Below are 22,161 nucleotides of genomic sequence, written 5' to 3'. Positions count from 1 at the left end.
AACTGGTCTGGCTCTCCCTCTGAGGTGAGGAACTCTTCCTCTGAGCTGAGTAAGAAACTACCACACCATCGAAGAATGGATCACTGGTGCCGCATGCCTAAACATCTGCTGTTGAGGTACTTTGGACACTTACTGCAGCAAACCTCAGACACTGGTAAACTCCAGCAAGGTACTGCAGCCCTGCCACTGCACTTGCCTTCAGCAGCTCCCCCGAGCAGCACGTTAATCCCGGGAGCACGTTGGGCCTGTGCAGCCGTACCGACTAAGGAGGCTAAGACTAATTCCCTTGTACTGGCCCTACCTCTAAATAACCACAATAACTGGGATGCAGTTCCTCAGTCTCTTCACATGCCTAATTCCCGACGACTTCAATGAGAATTTCTGCCAGAGAGTGAGCTGTAGAATTACTCCTAACAACTGGCATGACTTAACTTGTTCTTTCTTATAACTTTATGGTTTACTTACATGTCACACTGTATTTTCTGGATAAACAGAATGAATATAATAACCCTCTTTCTTCAAGTAGGTCAAGATTTTCTTCTTTTCTGCAGGGCAAATTACTGTAAAATGTGAAAATTTCATGTCTTCTGTTTCTCATGTTTGGTTACTGTCATGTGGAGTCTTTTAGGTATCTACAGGTAACTAAATAGTACACATTAAGCTTCTGCTTTCCTTTTTTAAATCACAGAAAATACCATATCTAGCTGAGGGCAACTGCTTCAAGATCTACAGTAATGCCTGCCACTGTGCACAATGTGAACAATTTAAAATTCCAACTTGACAGCATTTAAAGAAGGAAAGTGGGTATTTTCTGTGTCTTGATTATACGTGCCAAAAACAAAGGAGGAAGGAAAGCGAGCCACAACAGGACTACACCGATCCTATATAAAACTGTGATCAAGCTTACATTAAGTAGGGCTTTGAAGTCACTCTCTCTCAAGTGTTGAATAACTACACTCCAGTTGAGAGTTATTTCACACTTGCAATTTTTTAATCTCAGAAACAGTCTACACCAGCTTTAAAAAGTACATTTTTATTTGCTACATTTACATGAAGCATCTGTACAGTTCATATTATATCTGTATTTCAGCACATAAACCTTTTTTCTTCTTCTTTCAGGCCTTGCAGAACCCAAAAGAAAGCAAGTCCTTTCTTGCTTGAGGGTTATTTGTTTGTTTGTGTGTGTGTTTGTTTTTGAAACTCTGCATTTCAGACACAAATCTGCAGTGTTTGTTTACTTGGGTATGTGATCGCTGTTTGCCTGGCTTCTGAAATCACCTCTCAGGGCAGTATGGCTCTAGCTCTGTATGGCAGAGCTGGTACCCAAGATTCAGCACTTCAGCAATTGATCTCGGTTGCCTTCAGTTTGCATCCTTTAATTTTTCAGATGTGTATTTTCCTCATAGGATATGTGCTATTTAATCCTTTGGACAACTTCTGTCCTTTCTATCTTTTTCTGCTTCCTCTGAAAAATACATGGCTGGATGAATCTAAAACAATTGGAAGTGTCCTTGAGAAAAACAGCGTTTAAAGGCAGGTAAAAGGCTGCTTTTGAGTTGAGTGAGAATTCAGTCTATGAAAGGTGAAAAGAATCTTGCTCCCAGTATCTTATTTTTGTGGCTAAATAGGTAGAAGACATCATTAGCATGACTTCAGCAAACTGATAAGCTATCTACCATGCTAATGAAGTACCACTTTTTTTTTTTTTAAATAGGAGGCTTAAGCCTGCATTTCTTACCCAGGAAAATCCCATCGATCTCACAGATTGCAAACCCTGGCCCGTGTCCATCCAGGCTATTTAAGACACGTGAATGTCTTAACAAACAGAATCATGCATTTTTATCTTTCTTACACCAGGGATGAACTGGGACCACGTATAACACTCAAAACAGATGGGTCATTGCTTATTTTCAGCCTTAAAATTTTAGGTGTTTCACAAAGAAATCATACTTTTAACTAGAAATAAAGGGGTTTCAGTAGCTCCTAGATAATAACTGCTTCTGGACTTAGGAAATTTGGCACAGTACAACCATGTATTCCTTCGACACATGACTGTGAAATGTGTTTTGCAATTCAGCACCTAAGGCGCAAGCTTTCGGTGCTTTATGCATTAAACTTTGGCAGCAGATGTAGGGCACTATTCATTGGCAGAATTACACTAGTATGAGACATAATATTTTAGCAAATTGAGCTTAACTGTATGTGTACTTTTAAAGAGCACAGTATTGTTTGTTCTACTCCCAACCCTCGCTGCATCAAGCTGACTGCACACTGGGAAAATTTTCTCTGAGGGTGTTGTTCTCCAAGTGCATATGCACCTTGAAATCCAAGGTCTGAGCAATTTGGTTAGAAGATATGACAAGATTCAGGAATATTTTCAAATGTAGGGTTGCTTTAGTGTGGGGAAGATAGGCAAATTCTCTGTACTGTCCATCTAGGATACCATGTTTCCTTGTGGAAAAAATAAACTCTTTTCCAGCGTTGATAAACTTGTCGACAATTTACGAACAAAAAGCAAGAGGGACCCAGAAGTCATTGCTTCTAAGACTGAGTTTTTTGGGTTTTTTTCCCCCCTAATCAGGTGGGTAAGATAAAAAGTGAAATAGTCTCAGTGTTTCTCATTTGGATTAAAACTAGAATGTATGTATCAAACACACCTCACAGTTCCTTGTGAACGTCCAGATTTTCTGGTTACAAAATGCTCTCCAAGTGTAATTTAGCCTGGGGAAAGGTCAAGGTTGTGCTGGCTAGTTACAGCCTGCCCCTGCTCACCTGCTGGCTCCCAGCTAAAAACTCCGTGTAAGAGCATGCCGGGCCCTCCTGCAGCAGACCTCACACCCCGCACACCTCTCCCCCTCCAAAGGCAGCAGGGCGTGAAGACCAGGCCTTGGTCAATGCCATGTTATCGGTGGAGACCAGCAGCCCTGCTCCTGGGTGGTACCACGCTGGAGGAACTGTGGAGGAAGTTGGTGCATTCTACATGTAAGCAGAAAACAGTTGGCACAGGAGCTCCATGAGGAATTAGTAAACTTAGTGAATCCCTAACTAATATTTTATTTTTTTTTTCTGTAAGCTACATATCAAGTATAGAAAGATCAGGAAAAAGCTCATGCACAGCTTTTGTGAAGAGAAAGGGTGGACAGGACTGGCTTCTCCTACCCTCACATCAGCACTTCTCCTAAAATACCAGGGGAGCAACGACAACTAGTGATAGGACAAGAGGACACAGCCTCAAGCTTCGCCACGGGAGGTTCAAGTTGGACATTAGGAAGCATTTCTTCTCAGCAAGGGTCATTAGCCATTGGAAGGGGCTGCCCAGGGAGGTGGTGGAGTCACCATCTCTGGAGGTGTTTAAGGAAAGCCTGGACATGGCACTTAGTGCCATGGTCTAGTTGCCATGGTGGTGTCAGGGCAATGGTTGGACTCGATGATCCCAGAGGTCTCTTCCAACCTCATTGATTCTGTGATTCTGTGACCTGCAGACGCCCCTGCCCCTGCAGCGAGGCCACAGGATGGCGAGCAGCAGCCGGCTGAGAGTCACCACAATCATCCCACACCCTCCCCATTTCCAGGAATCTCTTCCCGCTCCCTCTCAATTTTTTTTCCCCGCTCGCCCTTTTCTACAGCAACTTCCCAGACGGGGGCAAGCGCGGCCAAGGGCCGACGGGCACCACGGAGGAGCCGGCCGGCGGGAGGGTGCTCGGCTCGGCCCGCAGAGCCAGCAGAGCCGGGTGCTTCAGCCCGCCGAGGCGGGGGGGATTTCTGTGGCTGCAAAAATTGCCCGCAGGGCCCAGTTCGGCCGAGGCGAGCGGACCCGCCCGGGAGACGACGCCCCGGCCCGAGGGAAGGGCGGAGGCGGAGGCTCCGAGGGAAAAGAGCCAGCGGCGCCTGGGCGGGACCTTGGCGCGCGGGCGTGCCGGCGCCCCATCCTGATTGGCTGAGCGCGGGGCGTAGTCGCCAACAGGGAGCGTCTTGGCCAATGGGAGGCGGCGGCGGGCGGGAGGGCCCGTGCCGCCGCGCAGGGGAGTGGGGGGGCGCGGGGGTGGAGGCTGCCAATCTGCGGCCGTAGCCAATCGGCGGCGGCGGCGGCGGGACGTCAGCCGGGCAGGGGCGTGGCGTGCCGCGGGGCGAGGAGCGGTGACAGCTGCCGCGGGCCGGCTCCGCCTCTTCGCCGCGGCTCCGGGCAGGGAAGCAGCAGCAGCGGCGGCGGCGGACGGCAGGTACAGCGCGGCGGGCCCGGCCCGGCCCGGCCCGCGGGGGCGATTCGTGCCTGCCGCGGTGCCGCGGGGGCGCCTTGCCCCGCGTTCTGGCCCGCGGCGGCGGCGGGAGAGCGGCTGTGCGGCCGAGGCCGCAGCAGGCCCCGGGAGGGGTCGGGCCGCCCCTCGGCGGCTGCCTCCCGGGGCAGGGCGCCTGGCCGCAGAGAGCGCCGGCCGCGCTGCGGGGCCGGGGCCGGGCCGCCGGCCGCTGTTGCTCTGCGGGGAGCCGGGGACGCGGCGGGCGCTCCCCGCGGCGTGGGCAGGCCGTGCCGCCCGCGGGGCACCTTCCCCCTCCGTGCCTGCGGGCAGCCCCGCGCCCGTCCACGCTGCCACCTTTGGCTTTGCGGTGGCCTTGCCCGGGGGATGGCGAGAGGGTTCTGGTATTTACCGCGGGGTTTCTTGCTGTGTCTTGCCTGCCAGCCTGGGTCCTGAGCTGTTTCTGATGTGGTGCTGGTCCGAAAAGGTGGTTTGGCAGGTCCAGACTGGTACCCTCCTGCTGTAGCTTGTCCTCTTGAACGTTCACCCCCTTTGTGTTCAGTTGGTAAAGGCTGCAGGGTGGCACAGGTTCCTCGGTGCTGTATCAACATGATTCTTGAGTGTTTTCCCTGTATCTGATAATAGATACCATTTACTTTGGTGTGTATTTCAGTGTATGTTGTGGATTGGGTACAAACAACCATTGAATTTACCTGTGAGACGTGCAGGCACAGTGCTCTTGTCTGGATGGTCTTGCTCAACAGTTGAGCAAAGTTGTTCAAGTGTGTTTTACAGCTGTGCTTTGAGTAGCTTTTCTATTCTGATGCAAGACCTTTTCCACTTGGTGAAATGCCCTGGCTTCTGATTCTGGTACTGCACGATGCAGGGCATGATCATATTTCTCACTTCCTCACAGCTAGTAATAAGTTTCATTTTTTTCCTGTTTTTTCCCCCTTACTGTGCTCCTCCTCTTCCCTGAAACTTCTGTTCGTCTTGTCTTGCTCATCCTCAAAACCAAATTTTTCTTTGCCTTTTAACTCCACATGCATCCATAATTCTCAGCTTCACTCAACTCTACTCCATGTAATCTCCCACACCTTGGCTAAAATGTTGTGGCCTCACTAGCATGGTTCGCAGGGCATTTCTCCTCATGGAGGGCAAAGCCCTTTTAAAAATTTCCAGTGAAGATTTTCCAACCTGAAAAAAAAGAAGAACCTCGGATTGGTGGTTTGTAATCCTTCATGCAGGAAGGTAGCACTCTGATACAGGGCAGATGAAAGTTTCATTTCTTTACAGCTTTAATTTCAGGAATGTCTGAAAAATCTCCAAAAACATAGAAGCAGCTTGTGATAGGATTAGCTGCTTTGCCATGGAGGTGTGCCAGGGGCCAGGATGTCACCGACCAATTAAATTTTATGAGTTAAGCAAGTTGTAATTTTGAGTGGTGCAGCTGAGCTGAGTTTCTGTCAAAAATTTTCCTTGCACAGAGAAGTATTTGTCTTTTTTAGTTGCAAAATCTTTGAATAACGGTCTTGAAAAGTATTAACGCAAATGGCTAATATTTAACGGCGTTGATGACAGCTGGTAAAATGCCCGGAGCTTAGAAGCTGCCGATCATCTCTTGCTGGAATGGAGGCTATTGACTCTTCTGAAAGACTTGAATGGCCTAGCTGATGTCAGTAGATGCAGAAAATAGTCTTCTGGCTTCGCTTAGAAGTGAGGAGCCGCAGTGTAATATCTGAGGAGTCTGTTGAAAGAAATGCTTCTCTGTTTAAGGTGACACATCCAGTGTGCAGACCTTTTCCAAAACAAATTTAGAATAAATCCGTGATTTAATGTTTCTATGGAGTGCCTTAGGAAGCTGCCTTTGATAATCAGAGTACTTGTCATTGTAATCTGTGATCGTCCTCTGGGCTAATACCTTATGCCAGTTCACATGTGTGATGTTCTGCAAGACTAGAAACTTGAGCTTGGAGAACTCTTGGTCTTGCTAAAGCGATCGGTGCTTCCTTGGTGGCTCTCTGCTGTCCCCAGTACTTGGTGCTGTGAGGAGAGCTTGCTTCAGCTGCTTTTAAAATGCCAGCTCAGCCTCCCTTCTCTGGGACTACTGCATATCTGTGCATTGACTGAGGTGAATAAATGGGGAGGAAATACACGTGCCTTTGTCTCATGAAATTCTACATGCTGTTACTTTTCTTCTATTTTTGATGGTGTTAAAATGCTACTAAGTGCTTTATTTGTAGGTGGCAACATTTTAAAATCAAGAGTGCAATTTATATAAAAATCACAAATTTTGCTTCTTAAAACTGACCTCAGTTGAAACTAATCAATCCTGTATCAAATTTGATAATATTATCAGCTAAACATTATTTGGGTCAGGTGGTTCTTTCCCGGTATTGTGTTATTTACTTTCTGATTTTGTGACAAGATTTGTGTTATGGAAATCTTTGTTAGACGAAAGGCATTTCAATAACACAAGAAGTTTGATAAATTTAACTTTCTTATTGTAGTTTATATTAATAAATCTAGTCACAATTTAAGGCACAATGAAAAAGGAACACTTATAAAAATTATGTGACTAGTTCATGGGCTTGGTGAGTCACGCATTTTAGTTTTCTTTCTGTTACTGTGAGTGTACATTAAAACAGAAAAAAATACTTATTTGTAGTTAGTACTGCATTCATTTATACTTCATATAAGCTTTCTTGATTGAATTGCAAAAGAGTTGAGAAACTTGTAATCCTGACACTAAACGCACTTCAATCGTGTCGTACATGTCTTCTTAAGTATTCTTAGTGTTAATTATTAACTCCCTTTTTTTTCTCCCCCCTCAGATCCACAGCAGCATACCTGAAGTCAATAATGTTTTCCAAGCTAACCCGCTCTCAGAGCATTGCTGTTCTCTGTCGAGGTGTTCATGCTTCACTGAGTTCTGCTACCTCAGTTGCTACTAAAAAAACCATTCAAGGGCCTCCGTCCTCTGATTTCATATTTGAACGTGAGGCTAAATATGGTGCCCACAATTATCACCCACTACCTGTTGCTCTGGAAAGAGGAAAAGGTATTTTATTGAGGTTTCCTTGGGTGGTGTAGATAGGATGTGTGTGTGTAGATGGGATGGGATCATGGCATAATGATTTTGTCCTAATCGATTTCTGAAATTTTTGGGGGGAGTGAGGTGGGTGGGATCGAGATAATTGATGAAATAGAGACAGTTAATTGCTGGTCAGAGAACTGGATCATTATGCATAAGGCCGCCTGGTAAAATTGCACACTCTAAAATGATTTATCTAAATAGAGGTCTAAGTTCTGATAATCTTCATAAATCAGAATAACTCAGCAAGAAAGTTTCAGGCAACTTTCTTTCTTCTGTTACCTTGTGTGGAGAGGTTTAATGTTAATGTGAACATGAAAAGGTGCATTGGAACCCTATTTAAGTCCTTGTGTACTGTTCCTGTATTATTGCTTAATTTAAATTTACTCTGGTCTTTAGTTATGTTTAAGGGGCTTTTGTGCTGTGCAGGTTAAATTCTAGGAGCTTATACTGAAATGCTGTCAGCATAGTGATCCAATAGTTTTTCTTTATCAGTACATGTTTGACAGCTCAGAGCTGTCAGTCTCTTAAATTTTGAGACTATTTGGGTTCTGTTGGTTTTGTTCGTTCTTTTATGACCTCTAATTCTTATTAATTCTCTTAGAAAAGTATTCTTCCCTATCTACTTTTTAGGACCCAAAACAGGGACTTGGAGGGGAAGTCATATTCTTATATTACTTACTAAGTAGAATGACAACTTTATGTGGGAAATGCTTCTTTTCTTGATTCCTCATTGAGCATTTATTTGTACTGTACCAGTTTGTTGCTTATGCTCTTCTTGTCAACTGATTATTTTCTAGAGGGCCTTTCAGGTGCGCCCTAAGGAACAGCGAAAATACCGTTTATATTTGACCAGGTTGTGTTGTAGCTCTTAGCTTATATCGTTTAGTATTATCTCATGTCGTCTTTTACTTTGTGTATTGACCATACCTTTGTTTTCCTAGGTATTTATGTGTGGGATGTTGAAGGTAGAAAGTATTTTGACTTTCTGAGTGCTTACAGTGCTGTTAATCAAGGCCACTGTCACCCAAAGATCGTGAACGCTCTGAAAGCTCAGTCTGAAAAACTGACCCTTACATCCAGAGCATTCTACAATGATGTACTTGGTGAATACGAGGAGTTTGTCACCAAAATGTTCAATTATAACAAAGTTCTTCCAATGAACACAGGTAAAAAATAATTTTATTTCCATTTTATTTCTTATCTGTGATATTCAGCGGTTTTGTAACATTTGATACTGCATCAATAGCCTGTCTCATGTACAAGTGTGATAATAGTATTGCTTTGTGTTCTAGGAGTGGAAGCTGGAGAAACTGCCTGTAAGCTGGCTCGGAAGTGGGCGTACACTGTGAAAGGAATTCCAAAATACAAAGCAAAAATTATTTTTGCAGGTATGTAAAGTGCATGTTAGGAGTTGAGGTACTGAGGAGGAAGAGAGCTTCAGACACTGGCTGTAGCACTCTCTTCTCCTAGATCTGTAGTGATTACTTTGCAGTATTCTTAATGTTTCAGTTTTTTTCACTGAAGCAAGTCTGTTGAAGGTCTCTGTAACCTTTGACATTTTAATAGTGTATGGTAAGATCAAAACCTTTTAACAGGTTATGTTGTACTCACATATCTGCAGTTGGTGATTCTGGTAAAAAAACTACTGTTGTGGCTACAACAGTCTTTGCAGGACCTTCAGGTTTGCTAAATGCCTCCTAAATTGTCAAGTTCAGCCTTAAATATATTTTATTGATAAAATATTCTGTGTATGCTTCTGGCTATTTGGTTTTAACCTTCAATAATTACAATGAATTATAAACGTTTTTTTAAATGTAATGTCCTTTAAGAAATGCACGTGATCTTAACAGAAGTGACTGTAAAAGTCAGAGATATGAATATAATTCCTATGACAGATCAATTTCAGATCTACTCCCTTGTGGAGCTGTGTGCATCAAGAGGCAATGAGGACAGTTGTGCTTTGTCAGGAGCTGCTGGTAATGTCTGGTTTTGCAAGGGAAATGCAACAATGAACTTAAATCCAGGAAGGAAACCATCGTTAATAAGGTGGCTTGTAAAGCTTTATAAACAGCAATTGAATGTATAAAGCAGGCCTTATTTGTGCTACTTACCCTTTTTAGTTGTCAAAAATTGATGAGTGACTGCCTGAAGTCACATGAAAGTGCATTCAGTCTTCCATGCTCTTTAACTGCTGCTTGGGTTTTAAAGTGCAGTATCTTTTTATTCCTAATTGGTTGATTTTTATATACCTTTCTCTTGAATTCATTCCTCAAATTGCTGCCACCGCTCTCATAGATTCCACATTTGGGTTAAGCCTGCTTTCCTTCTTAGGCTTTCCCTACCAGTGGTTTTCTTCTGCATTCTTAACGTCTTCCAGAAGTTGGCATTAACCAAGTAGAGCCATATTGTAGTCTTGATCAGATAATGAAAGTAAAAGCAATATCACTAAAGTAAATATGGGGCCCTGGAAAGCCCTGATTATATATGTGGTATACTTCCTCCCTTTATCTGCCTGCTCTGCTTGGCTCTGTAACAGGGAGAAGTTACCTGCCCCTGAAGAGACTATCGTGCTTTGCTAAAAAAAAAAAAAAAAAAAAGTATTTCAAATAACTTACATTTGGTATTCTGTGGTTATAGGTGAAGTATTTTTGTCAAATCTAGTGTTCAATGGTTCTGTATTTTATAAAGCCTTTCACAATACAGCTTACTACTTAAATATTTATATATTTTTAATTGCTATAGTTGCAAATACTGTTTTTGAATTTTGGTACATATAGTAGCTGAACCCTAAACTGTCATTAGACAGCATTTATAAATTGAAATTCATAGTTGAATATTGTGTTTCTAGGATCAGTTAGATTAGTTTTTTTTTCCTTCTTCTGGGAATTCTTTGAACAAATATATTTCTCCCTTCTCTGCCATATATATTTTGTTTTGCTCTTCAGTCATTTAACTTTGAGCAAGTGCTTTCTCATCTTGATAAACTGGATATGCTCTCCATTATTATGATCCCATCTCCTTAAACCACAATATTTAATTCTGCGCCAAGTAGTTGCAACAAAATAATAATCCTTCTCTTATGAGAAGCCAGTGTTTTGGCAGAAAAAGCTCTCTTGGGTGGCTAGGGTCAGAACAAAAAATGGCTTTAAACATCAGTCCAGAGAACTTGATGTAGATTCTGTGCTTGATAGTGAGCCAACACAGAGACTGGAGCGCTGAGGTGGAGACCGCCTGCCATGGGCAGATAGACTGCTCTGCTCCGTGGGATTCCGTCCTCAGGGCTGTGTGTCAGGACACAGTGGATTGCACGAACATAACCTTGAGGTGATAAGCATGTGACTCAGCAAAGCGTGGCAGGGCTTGTTCTGCTGGGAGACATCGCTGTGGCGGACAGCGTAATGCTGTTGCCATCGGCGATGAGAAAGGAGGGATGCCTGGAGCTGGCTACATCAGGAATAATTGACTTCAGGATTTCCTGCAGATTGAGAACAACCCCTGCCCCTAGGATCACAGTTACACAAAGAAAAGGCTTGTAATGCTCTGAAGGCATTGAACTGTTAATCTTCCTTTGTCTTATTAAGCACCTTATTATTGATTAGCTGAGAGTATGTTGATTTAGCTGAAATACTTAAATGAATATATCATAGTCGTCGTGGTAGTTGGTTCCTAGACATTTCAGCTGAGGTTTCTGTGTGAAGTAGTGCAATGTCACAATATTTTTATCAATATAAATGGGTTCTCCTGCAACTTTTAAATGCACAGAAATATATTTTTTGATCTAGGCTTACTGGCAGCTTTATTTTTAGGACCTAAATTCTGGGGGGCGTTTACTGGTTTTTAATGAGTAATATTTATCTACAAGCTGTACATCTTCCTTAAAAAGATGTTCTTTTCCTGAGTTATTTTCAATTTTTCAGACTACTAACAAAGCTTATGGAAATTATTTTGTATACCTGCCAGGTGTTACAGTATAATTTTCTTTCGTTTTTGGTATGTGCTTTTGATATAGCAACACAATGTATTTATGGCATCAATGTAAAATGCTAACAATTAGCAGAAGGATGCTAATATGCTAATGTTAGACAACTCTTAAAATGCACTACCAAACAGAAAATGTAATGTCCTATAAACTGTTCAGTTTTGTAATAATCCCCCTCTTTTTTTTTTTTTTTTTAGCTGGCAACTTCTGGGGCAGAACCATGTCTGCTATCTCTAGTTCTACCGACCCATCCAGCTATGATGGATTTGGACCCTTTATGCCAGGTTTCGAAGTGATCCCATACAATGACCTACCAGCTCTTGAGGTAAATGACAATTTTTGTTCTCTTGTAAGAAATCATTTTACAATGTCTCTGTGGTAAACAGTAAAGCAGGAAAATCAGAATTTTATCCGTTGAAACATGTACTTTGACGTGAAGATATACGTATCTAGACATACATAAGAAATATATATGTTATAATTACGTATAGGAAATGTGTGTGAATTCTGCTTTGGTTTTGATTTTCGGTTTTGCTTTAGGATGTAAAAGTAAAACCACACGATCTGTTTCATTTCCCATGTCACTAAGATATTCAAGGTACAAAAAGAAAACAGCAGATAAACCATAAGGGATTTCAGATCAGTAGCATATATTCCAAAGTCAGGACTTGGGATTCTGAAACTAGTATCTTTACCTACTTTTCTCAGAAATACTGTGCATTCTTCAATGACCAGATGACTAGGATTCACTGCAGTCACAAGTCTTTCCAGTTTCACAGCATCCTTAAAACCATACTAGGCTGGTGTTTCACTTAAGCTACTGAAACACCAGTGATTCTGCATTTCCCTGGGTTTTCTGAGGCGCATCCTGTCAAGCTGCTGGGGAGAGATGACCTTGATTAGTCTAAAATTTCCCACCCTCATAATGTGGGCTTGGTTATTAAAGAGTAGATGGTGCTTGATGGCAGCCATAGGGTGTTGGACTTGGGACCTGGGAGGCAAGAGGGTTCCAGCCAAACACAGGTAGTCCTGAAGCACTAGGAACTTTGGCATTACCACTTTTCCATCGTCTGGATACATCATCCCCATGAGTGACAAGTTAGTTAGTCCTCTGTGCCTTTTGGGTCTGCAAGTGAATCGTCTGTGGAGATTGGAGGGTTTATGGGACGGAGATGCTTGCCTCCTAGGAGCTTGGTTAGGGGAAACAAAGGTGTCTCAGTGCATTATAGTTGCAGAGTGGAAAAGCTTACTCAGATTTGAATCTACATAAGGCTGCCCATTGTGAAAGCCCTGTAAGTATTTAGTGGCTCTCAGCCAACTTTATCGAGGCTTTGAATGCGTCCTGGAGACCTGAAACTTAGATCCACGTCCATCAGACTGATTACTGAATTCATTCTGTTTATGGGGCAATACTGAGAAAAGCTGTAATAAATTTGTGCTGGGAATCATTGTATCTCTTGAGTCTTGTGGACTTCTAAACCTTTTAGAACTTGATGGTGCAAGAATGTAGCTGTGGACTTTGCTTTAAGGTGACAAAATTGTTCTGGAGAGGCTCCATTCTTTTTCGTTTGAGGGAAGCATTGAGCAATTGTTTGTCTTGTATGGGGTAATGCAAACCTGAGTGTATTTCTGAGGTGATTTATGAACTGATCCGATAATCTACTTGTCTACGTTTGCAATTTTTAAGGTTTGTAATTTCCCAAGCAAGCACACCAGCTGATCTTTCAAGGCAAATAGTGACGTAGGCTTTTGTGTTGGAACCGAAATGGCACTCGGGGATAACTACCTGACATAAATATTATTATCATCATTTGAGGTAGAACACCAGGGTTAGAGCTAGGTTCTACTACATGTATTCACCTCCATATTTTCTAAATTTGACCTGAGTAAAATTTTTTTGTATTTCCTATCCATATGTCCATTTTTACAGCGGGCCCTTCAAGATCCCAACGTAGCAGCTTTCATGGCTGAACCAATTCAAGGTGAAGCAGGTGTGGTTGTTCCTGACAAAGGTTATCTGACAGGAGTGCGGGACCTCTGCACAAAACACAATGTAAGGAATTCGCTGTAACAAGGTCACTTAAATATTACACACTGTGTTTACTGGCATATCTTGTAAGGTCATCTCATATGCAAGGTACAGGACTTCATATACTCTTTAATAATTTCCTTTTCTTTCAGTGGAATAGGGTAGGGATACTTCTTGTATTTCCTAGCAATACCTTACCAGGAAGTACTTCTTAGCAGTGCACATTTTTCTCTGTTTCTTACTGCTGTCACTGATTTAAGTTTCTAATGAATGTTCCTGAAACTGCATTTATTTTAAATTAACTTAATTTTTAATTTCTTTTTCACATTATAAGTTTCTTGGGTCAGAAGCCAATTACTACGGTGGTTCTACCATGGCTATCAAGGGACCTTGTGGCTGGAGTGCATAAGTGCTACCAAGAGTTAGTAAGGTCTTTTCCAACCTGATTGATTCTGTGATTCTGTAATGGGTCACAGAATGAAACACTGAAGAAAATGATCATATGCTTATAAATGTTCTTTTAAGATCTCTGAGCGGAGGTCTTAAGTTTTGTTCTTCTGTTTGTCATTTTCTCACATTCCCTTCCATACCACATTCCTGACTCCTATTCTGAATATTACGTCCTGTCTGAATTCTGCTAAGAAATGTTTAGTTTTGAAAATTGAGTGTTAGAGCTGTAATTTCTCTTCTCTGCTAGTGAAGACACACTGAATTAGACGTGCATTCAGCGTCTCTGGAAGGCTGGGAAGATGTATTTGTACGTATTTCCATGTCCTTCAGTTGTCTTTAGGTACTGCTACTTCTCACAGGCAGGCTGCCATGCCTTCTTATTCCAGGACCAATTTGGTCAGCCTCTCCCACAGGCCCAGGCCACATCCTTTGTAAGTGTAAGGAAAACAACAAAAAAAAGGTCTGCAGTTTTACAGCTTTTTATTCCCTTGGTGTCACCTGTCTGATTTAAAAATCAGTGGTCTCTGTTCCAATAGAATTCTGATTCTTAATTTGCAAGTGCTACCCATAAATCCTTCTATACCTTCAGAGGAAGGTATTGACATATAATTAATAAAGTTGTCTTCATTATTGCTGCGATACTTACCTCTCAGAGCAAAATAAGAGCTACTTTACAAATAGTAGTATGTAACAATAGTGCAGTTCAGGATAACAAGATCAAAAACTTGGATTTAGGTTCTTAAGAAGGAAGTACCTTCGTGTACTTAGTGTACTGCAGCTGGAAGGTCTTTCACTTACTGTGTGCAACTCTGCTCTATTGTTTGAATTGAGTTAGGAATGGGAGTGAAAGTCATTCTCTGTTACGGGTGGATTTTTCTTCTTTTTGTCTCTATAAAGGTTCTGTTTATTGCTGATGAAATACAGACTGGTTTAGCCAGAACAGGGAAGATGCTAGCTGTTGACCATGAAAACGTGAGACCTGATCTAATTCTTCTTGGAAAGGCCCTTTCTGGTGGCTTATATCCTGTGAGTAACAAGGAAATATCCATTTGTTGAATAATGGTTTTTAAGTAATTAACACTGAAAGTCTGCTAGTTGGAAGGCAAACAAATCTGATGTTTGCTGTGCTTGGAAATTGGTGTTTACAAGATTAACTATGATTTATGACACAGATAGTCCAACACATAAGAAAATAATAGAATACATAATGTTACATTTATAGCTGAAATGGCTATATGGTACCTGAACTCTCTGTGTTGATACTTGACTTGTCAGGGTGGCAAGTTGTTAGATACCATCCTCTTAGGCTGGTGATTTTTAGGTGTTTTGGCCCTTGGCAATTAATTGAATAGATTTGGTATATCTGTTTTCTTCAGTTTGATATTATCCTGTCAGGAAAATAAGTGTCCCTTTCTAGATGAAAGGAAAAAAAAATACTAATGTGTGTTTAACATATATTATAAAGCTATTTCTGAACAACTGGCCTCATTTCACTTGTTTGGCATGCCCGCATGACTGGTTTTATCCTCTTTGGAGTGACTTAAATTCCTGCTGATTAGGCTGGAAGTTACAACTTGCCTTGAACTATTTTGGCTGATTGAAGCTACTTCTGAGTCGTTAAACAGAGTATTAAAGCTTAAACTCTTGAAATAATATTCAGTTTGGAGAAATGCCCCCTCAGCTGCAGTTAGATGTTACATGTTACCAGTAGAGCTAAGTGTATTTAAGGGATTAAGCTGTTAAGTGATTTTCAGATATGTTCTCCTTTATACAGAGCTGGGAATGTAAAAGTGATTTATCACCACAGGCTGAAATTTATCCTTTCCTGAGCCCTGAGGAAAAGTTTGCTTCAGAGAGATTTAAGTTTACTGTTCTAAATGTATATGTAAACGAATTGGCTGCCCTTCCCGTTTTAGGTCTCAGCAGTACTATGTGATGATGAAGTTATGTTGACCATTAAGCCTGGTGAACATGGATCTACATATGGAGGAAATCCATTGGCTTGCCGCGTTGCAATGGCAGCACTGGAGGTTTGTGTGTTGTAATAGAGATTTGGAAAAAAGGGTGTTACCCTGCCATGACCTTTGCTTAAATAAATGATACAATTTGTTATTCTACAAATAGAAATTTAGCTTTAAGAAAGAATGGAGAACTGGTAGTTGTTCACTGTTTGCGTAGATCACCGAACAAATTCTGAAGTCTTTACTGGAATTGTGTCCTGATTTCCGTGTATTTTATGGTCTTAATGTCTTAAATAACAAAATAAAATTTATCTAGGGGGAAGTGTCAAGGCACTTAATGTAAATTAGGTAAAATGGTTTCACTAATTTCATTAAGACATTTTTAAATTGGCTTATTTTACTATACTGTATTGGAGAGGCTGCTGCTCTGTGAGCTTGATGACACGTATATGCTACTGGAGCTGAAACAGAAGCTGGTTAAATGTCTTGTCTAGAGCCTATATTTTAATTATTCTGTGGCTGCATAATTGCCTACATGTAACGCAAGTCACACAGAAGGCCTCATCATTAACCAATGTGTGTTTGGTTAATGGTGGACTTGGACAGATTAAGAGTTTTCAGAGGTTTACCGTTTACCTGTACATAACAGCAAATGAAAAGCAATTAATTTAGAATAAAATTTCAGAGATTATTGTTTCTTGTAAACATGAATGACTAAAGGCTTAATACTAATCTGCTTGGATATGCAGCCTTCGCAGTGACACTTTAAATGCAACAGCTTTTGTATCTCAGCAACTGTAATGTCTTTAGTCATCCATTCCAGCATGGCACATATAACAAATGCAGTGCCCTTCGATTGACTGTAGATCTGACTTCCCTTCAGGTAATTGAAGAGGAAGACTTGGCTAAAAATGCAGAAATAATGGGTAACATACTAAGAAATGAGCTCATGAAGACGCCATCTGATATTGTAACTTCTGTAAGAGGAAAAGGACTATTAAATGCAATTGTAATTCGGGAAACCAAAGGTAAGGAGATATAATCAACTGCACAATCATAGCATGAAAAAATATATTTTAACTTAAAGTATCTTAATGAAGTAGAGGGATGGCTTATAGGCATCATGTTTGGGTTCAGATCTTGACTGTAGTACTGTAGTACCCACTGAAAACTTATTCAGGTGACTGTGTGCTATTAAAAATAGGAGGGTTTTTTACTAAGTAAGGCTGAACAATTTTTTTTTTAATTATTTAAATTATTTTATGATTTGATAACGTTCAAACCTGATGGTGACTCTAGCTCCCAACAAATACCCTTTTGTCTCCTCACCTGAAGAAAACTGGCCACATCTGCAGAGGTAGTTTCTGTCAGATTATGGAAGGACAGTCTGAGGTTGTTGGAAGAGTACAATGAATACAGGAGGGTACAAGGAAGGAAGAAGCTAATGTCTGAGAACAAGTTTCTAGGGATTAACACCTTGAATTATATCAGAAAACAGCTGAGACGCCAGAGCAGACAATTATTTTTGTCATGAGTGTGCTAAATGACAAAGTGCTGCAGGAGAGTGTTGTAATTTTAAGACGTGCACATGACGCACTGAAATCCAGGCATAAATGTAACCTTGTCTGAAGTCCTGTCCAGTTGTTCTTTTACCTCCCCTTTGCATGGTTCACTTTTTAAGATGTATTACTACATCTAGACACGCACTCAGCTGTAAAGGAGCAAAACTTGGTGTGCTGGAGGCAAACTTGTGAGCCCCTTCAGACAAATGGCAGTTTTGCAGCAGTCTTGCACGTTCACTGCGAATTCTGGGGGGCTGCTCAGATGCTCAGAAGTGACCACTTCATTTGTGAACACGCTTCATCTTTCCACTGCCAGATGGCAAGGAGTTTACAATCTGTACCACGTGCTGCCATTGTGCCAGGTTTTCTGCTGCAGTGTGTCTTCTTTTTCCTTTAATTGCAGACTACGATGCCTGGAAGGTGTGTTTGCGGCTTCGTGATAATGGACTCCTTGCCAAACCTACGCACGGTGATATCATTCGGCTGGCACCACCGCTTGTGATTAAGGAGGATGAAATCAGAGAGTGCATCGAAATAATTCATAAGACTATTCTGTCTTTCTGAACACATGGCTTTTAAAATATGTCTGCTGACTGACCCATGGTGGCATGTTGAAATATGTGCGATGAAGGCCTGCTCTTTAAGCAAGCATCTCTCATTCCTTTTATCTAAGAGGACTTAACTCTTAAAACATAGCTATGTCTTTAAATTATAATGGCTCTGAAGAAAACAAAGAATGATTTAAAAGCGTTTCCAATCTTGGAATACTTGGAAATAAAGTGGTGAGGTTCTGTTCATCTAGTCATGTACCTACTGAACAGTTAAGGTAGAATGTTTGAGGGCAGATATCTGTAGAAATCTGTTAATTGTTGAAAGTCTTGGCCAAAGTTTAAAGTGTAATTTATATATATTTCAGTAAGGGTGGTCTTGTGCTCTCACATGGCTCTCCAAAGCATCACATTTGGCATTTTTGCCCCTTGGTGAATTATCTGTAGGGTGGAAGCACTTGTCATTATGGGTCAATTTCTGTTTTTCATTTGTAGGTAGAAAAAACTTCTTATGCTGAAGATTTGACAAACTGGGTGTTAATGCTGGTGAACTTGACAAGCATTGAGCTGTGTTCTGTATGTAAAATATTTTGATTGTATGACAAGAGATGCTGTTTCAAGCCTGGTCTCAGTGTTTGGCTTTGCAATCTTGTAAAATAGATCTGACCGTACAGATCTGTTTTTACTGTTATAAAACTTCCTATAATCTGAATGTTTATATTAAAACATGCCTTGCATTTAAAAAAATGTTAATGTGCAACTAAAATACACAATGTATTCAAAAAGAGCAAGCCTCACAGAAACTTGCAGTTGCCGCTGTCCAGAGCCACAGCGAGTTCTGCCTTTGCAGGCCGTGTATTCTGTCCATCTCTATGTGGAAGCTGCTGTGCTTTTTTACAGGGTGTAAAGTGCTTCTGCGTTCTTGTGCCTTTGGAGCCTGCCAATATAGTATTCTGTATGCAGTTGTGGAGTTGACTGCTATTCTTGTACTAGGTTGTCTCTTCGTATCTCGTTTCATATTTCTTAACTGAGCTGGTTTTAGCTGACACTAAACCCTGATTAATCACTGTTAATGCAAAATGTTCCCTTTGCCAAGCATAAGGGTTAAACGCAGTCACATGTTTGTAATTGGAAGTGGTAAATAATCCTGTGGTATTTTAAAGGCAACTTAGTTTACGGAAATGGACCAGTCTGCTGGTTAGGGTCACAGAACTGTTTACCCCACCTTGTTTTGGGTGAAACAAAATGAGTAGTCATCTGCTGTGGAAGAAGTAAGACTGATTTCAATTTGGAAAAGCCTCATTGTTGCAAGGGGTAATGTGTCACTGTGACTGTTAGTCTTAGGAATAAGAAAAAAATGCAGGTGGGTGTTGCCTGGGAAGTTTGGCATTTCTGAAAGCTGTGCTTATGTAACCTGATTGGAAAGGGGTGAAATAACTGAAAGAAACCATAATGTAAACAGCATCTGCTGGAGTTCTTTCATAGGCCAAAAGGTAAACCCCAAAAAATCCTCAGCAGCCAAGAAGATTACTTATAGGGCTGGTAAGGACCAAGGACATTATTAGATCTGTTCCCTTGCCCAAGTTTCAGGTATGTTGTTTGCCTAGTTGCCTGAAAGGGCTGTAGGGCAGAAGACTCCGGTCTTTGTTTCAGTGCTTCCCTGTCCTTACTGTTAGCAAGTCTCCTACCATCTTCTCCGTCTGTCTCTCTTGCTGCCCATGTAGACTGTCCGTCAGACCACAGAGAACAGGTTATTTTCCTTCTCTGCCACACTTTTGCATACCTAAAGTTTGTTATCGTTCCTCTCTCAGTAATTGCTCCTTCTCTAGTTAAAATTCTATTTATTTCCTGAGAGGTAACGCTTTCTAGAGCCCTTGCTCTTCTTCTGTGGTTCACTGCTCCAGACGTGCCCTCAGCAATGCTGAGCAGAGCTAGACTAGTTCACGTGGCTCGTATGCTGCCCTGTGGTTTATGGCCCAGCGCTGTGGTTTGTGTTTTCCTGTAGTAGCATGATATTTTTATCTCTCACCCTGTGCTCCCAGACTCCTTTTTGTGCAAACTGTTTTGAAGAACAGCTTTGAAGCTGTTTTCCCCCATTTTTTATTTGTGGAATAAGCAAGAATTATGTGCATGTAAAATTTTGTGGTCTAGTCTACTGACTCTCATCCTCTATTACTGAAAATATTTCTCTGGCTTTTGGTGATCAATTTGAGCTCTAATCTTGTCCAGCCCACTTTCTGGTTGTGGATTTCCTAGGCCAAGACTGTGCAGAACTTGAGAAATTTTTCTTTTTTCTAGAGCAGACAATTGCTGACTGATTTCTGGTCTTTTTATTCATCTTGTGATTGCTTCATGAATCCAATTTCTTTGCAAGATCATGAAGATCAAGGTATGTATAGCCTTTCGGAAGACAAGTCAGAAATTGTCATCCTAAATTGCCCTTAGGATGGGGTAATTGATGAGTTTTCTGTTTTCACCTGAAAGTTCTCCGAGTTGCTCTCAGCTCTGCTTTGTTCTCACAAGTCACAACTATCTGTGTGAGGTGAGTGCATAGTACCTGCCTAAGCAGCTCAGAAATTCAGGAACAGGACTGAGGATGATGAAGCCTCCAGAGCTTGTAGACATGTTCAGAGCCTAAATACACATTTCAAGTGGCCAGGACCCCTGTGAGGTACAGTGGCAGGTGGTTCTCACCTTTTGCATCCATATGGTGGTGGCTAGGATGTGTGTCCAGGAGGTGGCTCTGAATGAGTGAGTCTCGTGTCCTACACGAGTGCATTTGTCACCATCTGTCTTTCTGGGGGTGGGACAAGCTCTGCTAGTGCTTGTGAAACAACACTGCTGTGTGCAAACTGGTGAAAACCTAATGGGGTGGGGAGCAGGGCAAGGATGAGGGTGTATGACCGCAGCCTAGGAGCTAAAGCAGACAAGGGGTATTTTGAATGTTTGGTTTAGTTACAGTTGCATGCCAGAACAAGTACAGAATTATATATATTATTTCAGGAGTGAAGACAGGAACCCTGGACTTCACGAACATTGAGCCTGTCACCAGTTAATCTCCACTGCAACAGCAATAAAAAACATCCTGACAGTTGTCAGTGAGGTGGCAGGAAGGGCTGGAATGGCCAAAGTAAATGTCAAAGCTCCTCCTCTGCTAGTGTGCAAAGTGGCAAAATTATAGGCTATCAGAAAGATCATCTGCCTTTGATATGTTGTGTCTGTTTCGAGAAAGGGGGGGCAAAAGAAGGGTTTGCTTTTTCATGGAAAGTGGTTTTTGTCTGTCTTCTTGCAAGCGTAAACTGGGATTTGGCCAGTTTTCAGCGACGTCACTTAAACCTCTCAAACTCAAATATAGCTGCTTGTATGACTGATGTGCTTGTAAATGAGTCTCTGGTTTTGTTGTCTGCGATTTTAATTAGCCTTAGAAATTTTCTTCAGGGCTTTTATTAGCAAAAGAGTGTAGACAACTAAAGTGTCCTCACCCGCGTAGTGCCAGAAATTCTGTGCTTTCGGGTTTGTACTTGTTCCACTTATTGCTCAAGTGTATATAGCTCTGCCAAGTGCTGGACCTGAGCAAAGTTTAATTTGAAGGAGGCCAAACTGAAAATAATTTATGAATTAATGTAATGTATACACTGAAATGTGCAAAGAAAATATGTAAGACATTTCATAAAGTATTCCGAGTTTGTTTTTTGCATCGTAACCTTATAGGAGGTGGAGAAGTGAGAGAAGCAAGCTCAGAGAATGCCCTTTCTGTACCGTCCCAGTATTTCTCCAGTGCTTTTCTTACTTTGTGTTAGTTATAGATGAGAGTGTGGAAATGGCATTCCTTTCGTGATGCTTGAAATTTATTTTTGAAATGGTACTTGCAAGAGGTCTGTGTTGCCTGTCCAGAGGGTTTAGGTTTCTTTGACAAGAGCTATACAGCAATAAAATTTTCTAAAGGTACATGTATGTATCTACAAGATGTTGCTTTAAGCATTTGGCTGCAAAGGCTTAATCTGTCTCCGTTATTTTGCCTGCACGTATTTTTGTGAAGTAGCTTCTGATGTTTCTTTGCATCAGGTATATGAAATGCTTTTCTAAATGAATAGTGACTCTGCATTCAGTGCTGTGCAAACACAGGGAGGTTATCTAAGCACCCAAGAGCCAAACCAGCATTCCTCGGGCGCCCAGGGCAGCCCTTGGCTTCACTAGAGGCTTTGTTTGCAGAAATAATGCCCAATTGTGCTGGGCGTCCGTGCACTTTGGCAAGAGAAGCGTGCGTGATTTTTGGCATGAAATCATGGAATATATTTATTGG

The 22,161-nt window shown here is 41.7% G+C and overlaps 1 protein-coding gene across 1 annotated transcript; it reads left to right on the top strand.

Annotated features, from left to right (window-relative positions):
- Positions 1–4,120: 4,120 nt before the first annotated feature.
- Positions 4,121–21,839, top strand: OAT (ornithine aminotransferase). The gene is made up of 10 exons (XM_068398864.1): positions 4,121–4,220; positions 7,067–7,293; positions 8,271–8,495; positions 8,622–8,717; positions 11,506–11,633; positions 13,239–13,361; positions 14,685–14,813; positions 15,704–15,817; positions 16,632–16,776; positions 17,714–21,839. The coding sequence occupies exons 2-10, from the start codon at positions 7,095–7,097 to the stop codon at positions 17,872–17,874; spliced, it is 1,320 nt and encodes a 439-aa protein (XP_068254965.1). The 5' UTR covers positions 4,121–4,220; positions 7,067–7,094; the 3' UTR covers positions 17,875–21,839.
- The last annotated feature ends 322 nt before the right edge of the window (positions 21,840–22,161 follow it).

The sequence above is a fragment of the Nyctibius grandis genome, chromosome 4, assembly GCF_013368605.1.
Source record: "Nyctibius grandis isolate bNycGra1 chromosome 4, bNycGra1.pri, whole genome shotgun sequence".
Classification (NCBI taxonomy): domain Eukaryota; kingdom Metazoa; phylum Chordata; class Aves; order Nyctibiiformes; family Nyctibiidae; genus Nyctibius; species Nyctibius grandis.
Note: the sequence above shows the minus strand (reverse complement) of the source record. Positions and strands in the feature narration are given on the sequence as shown.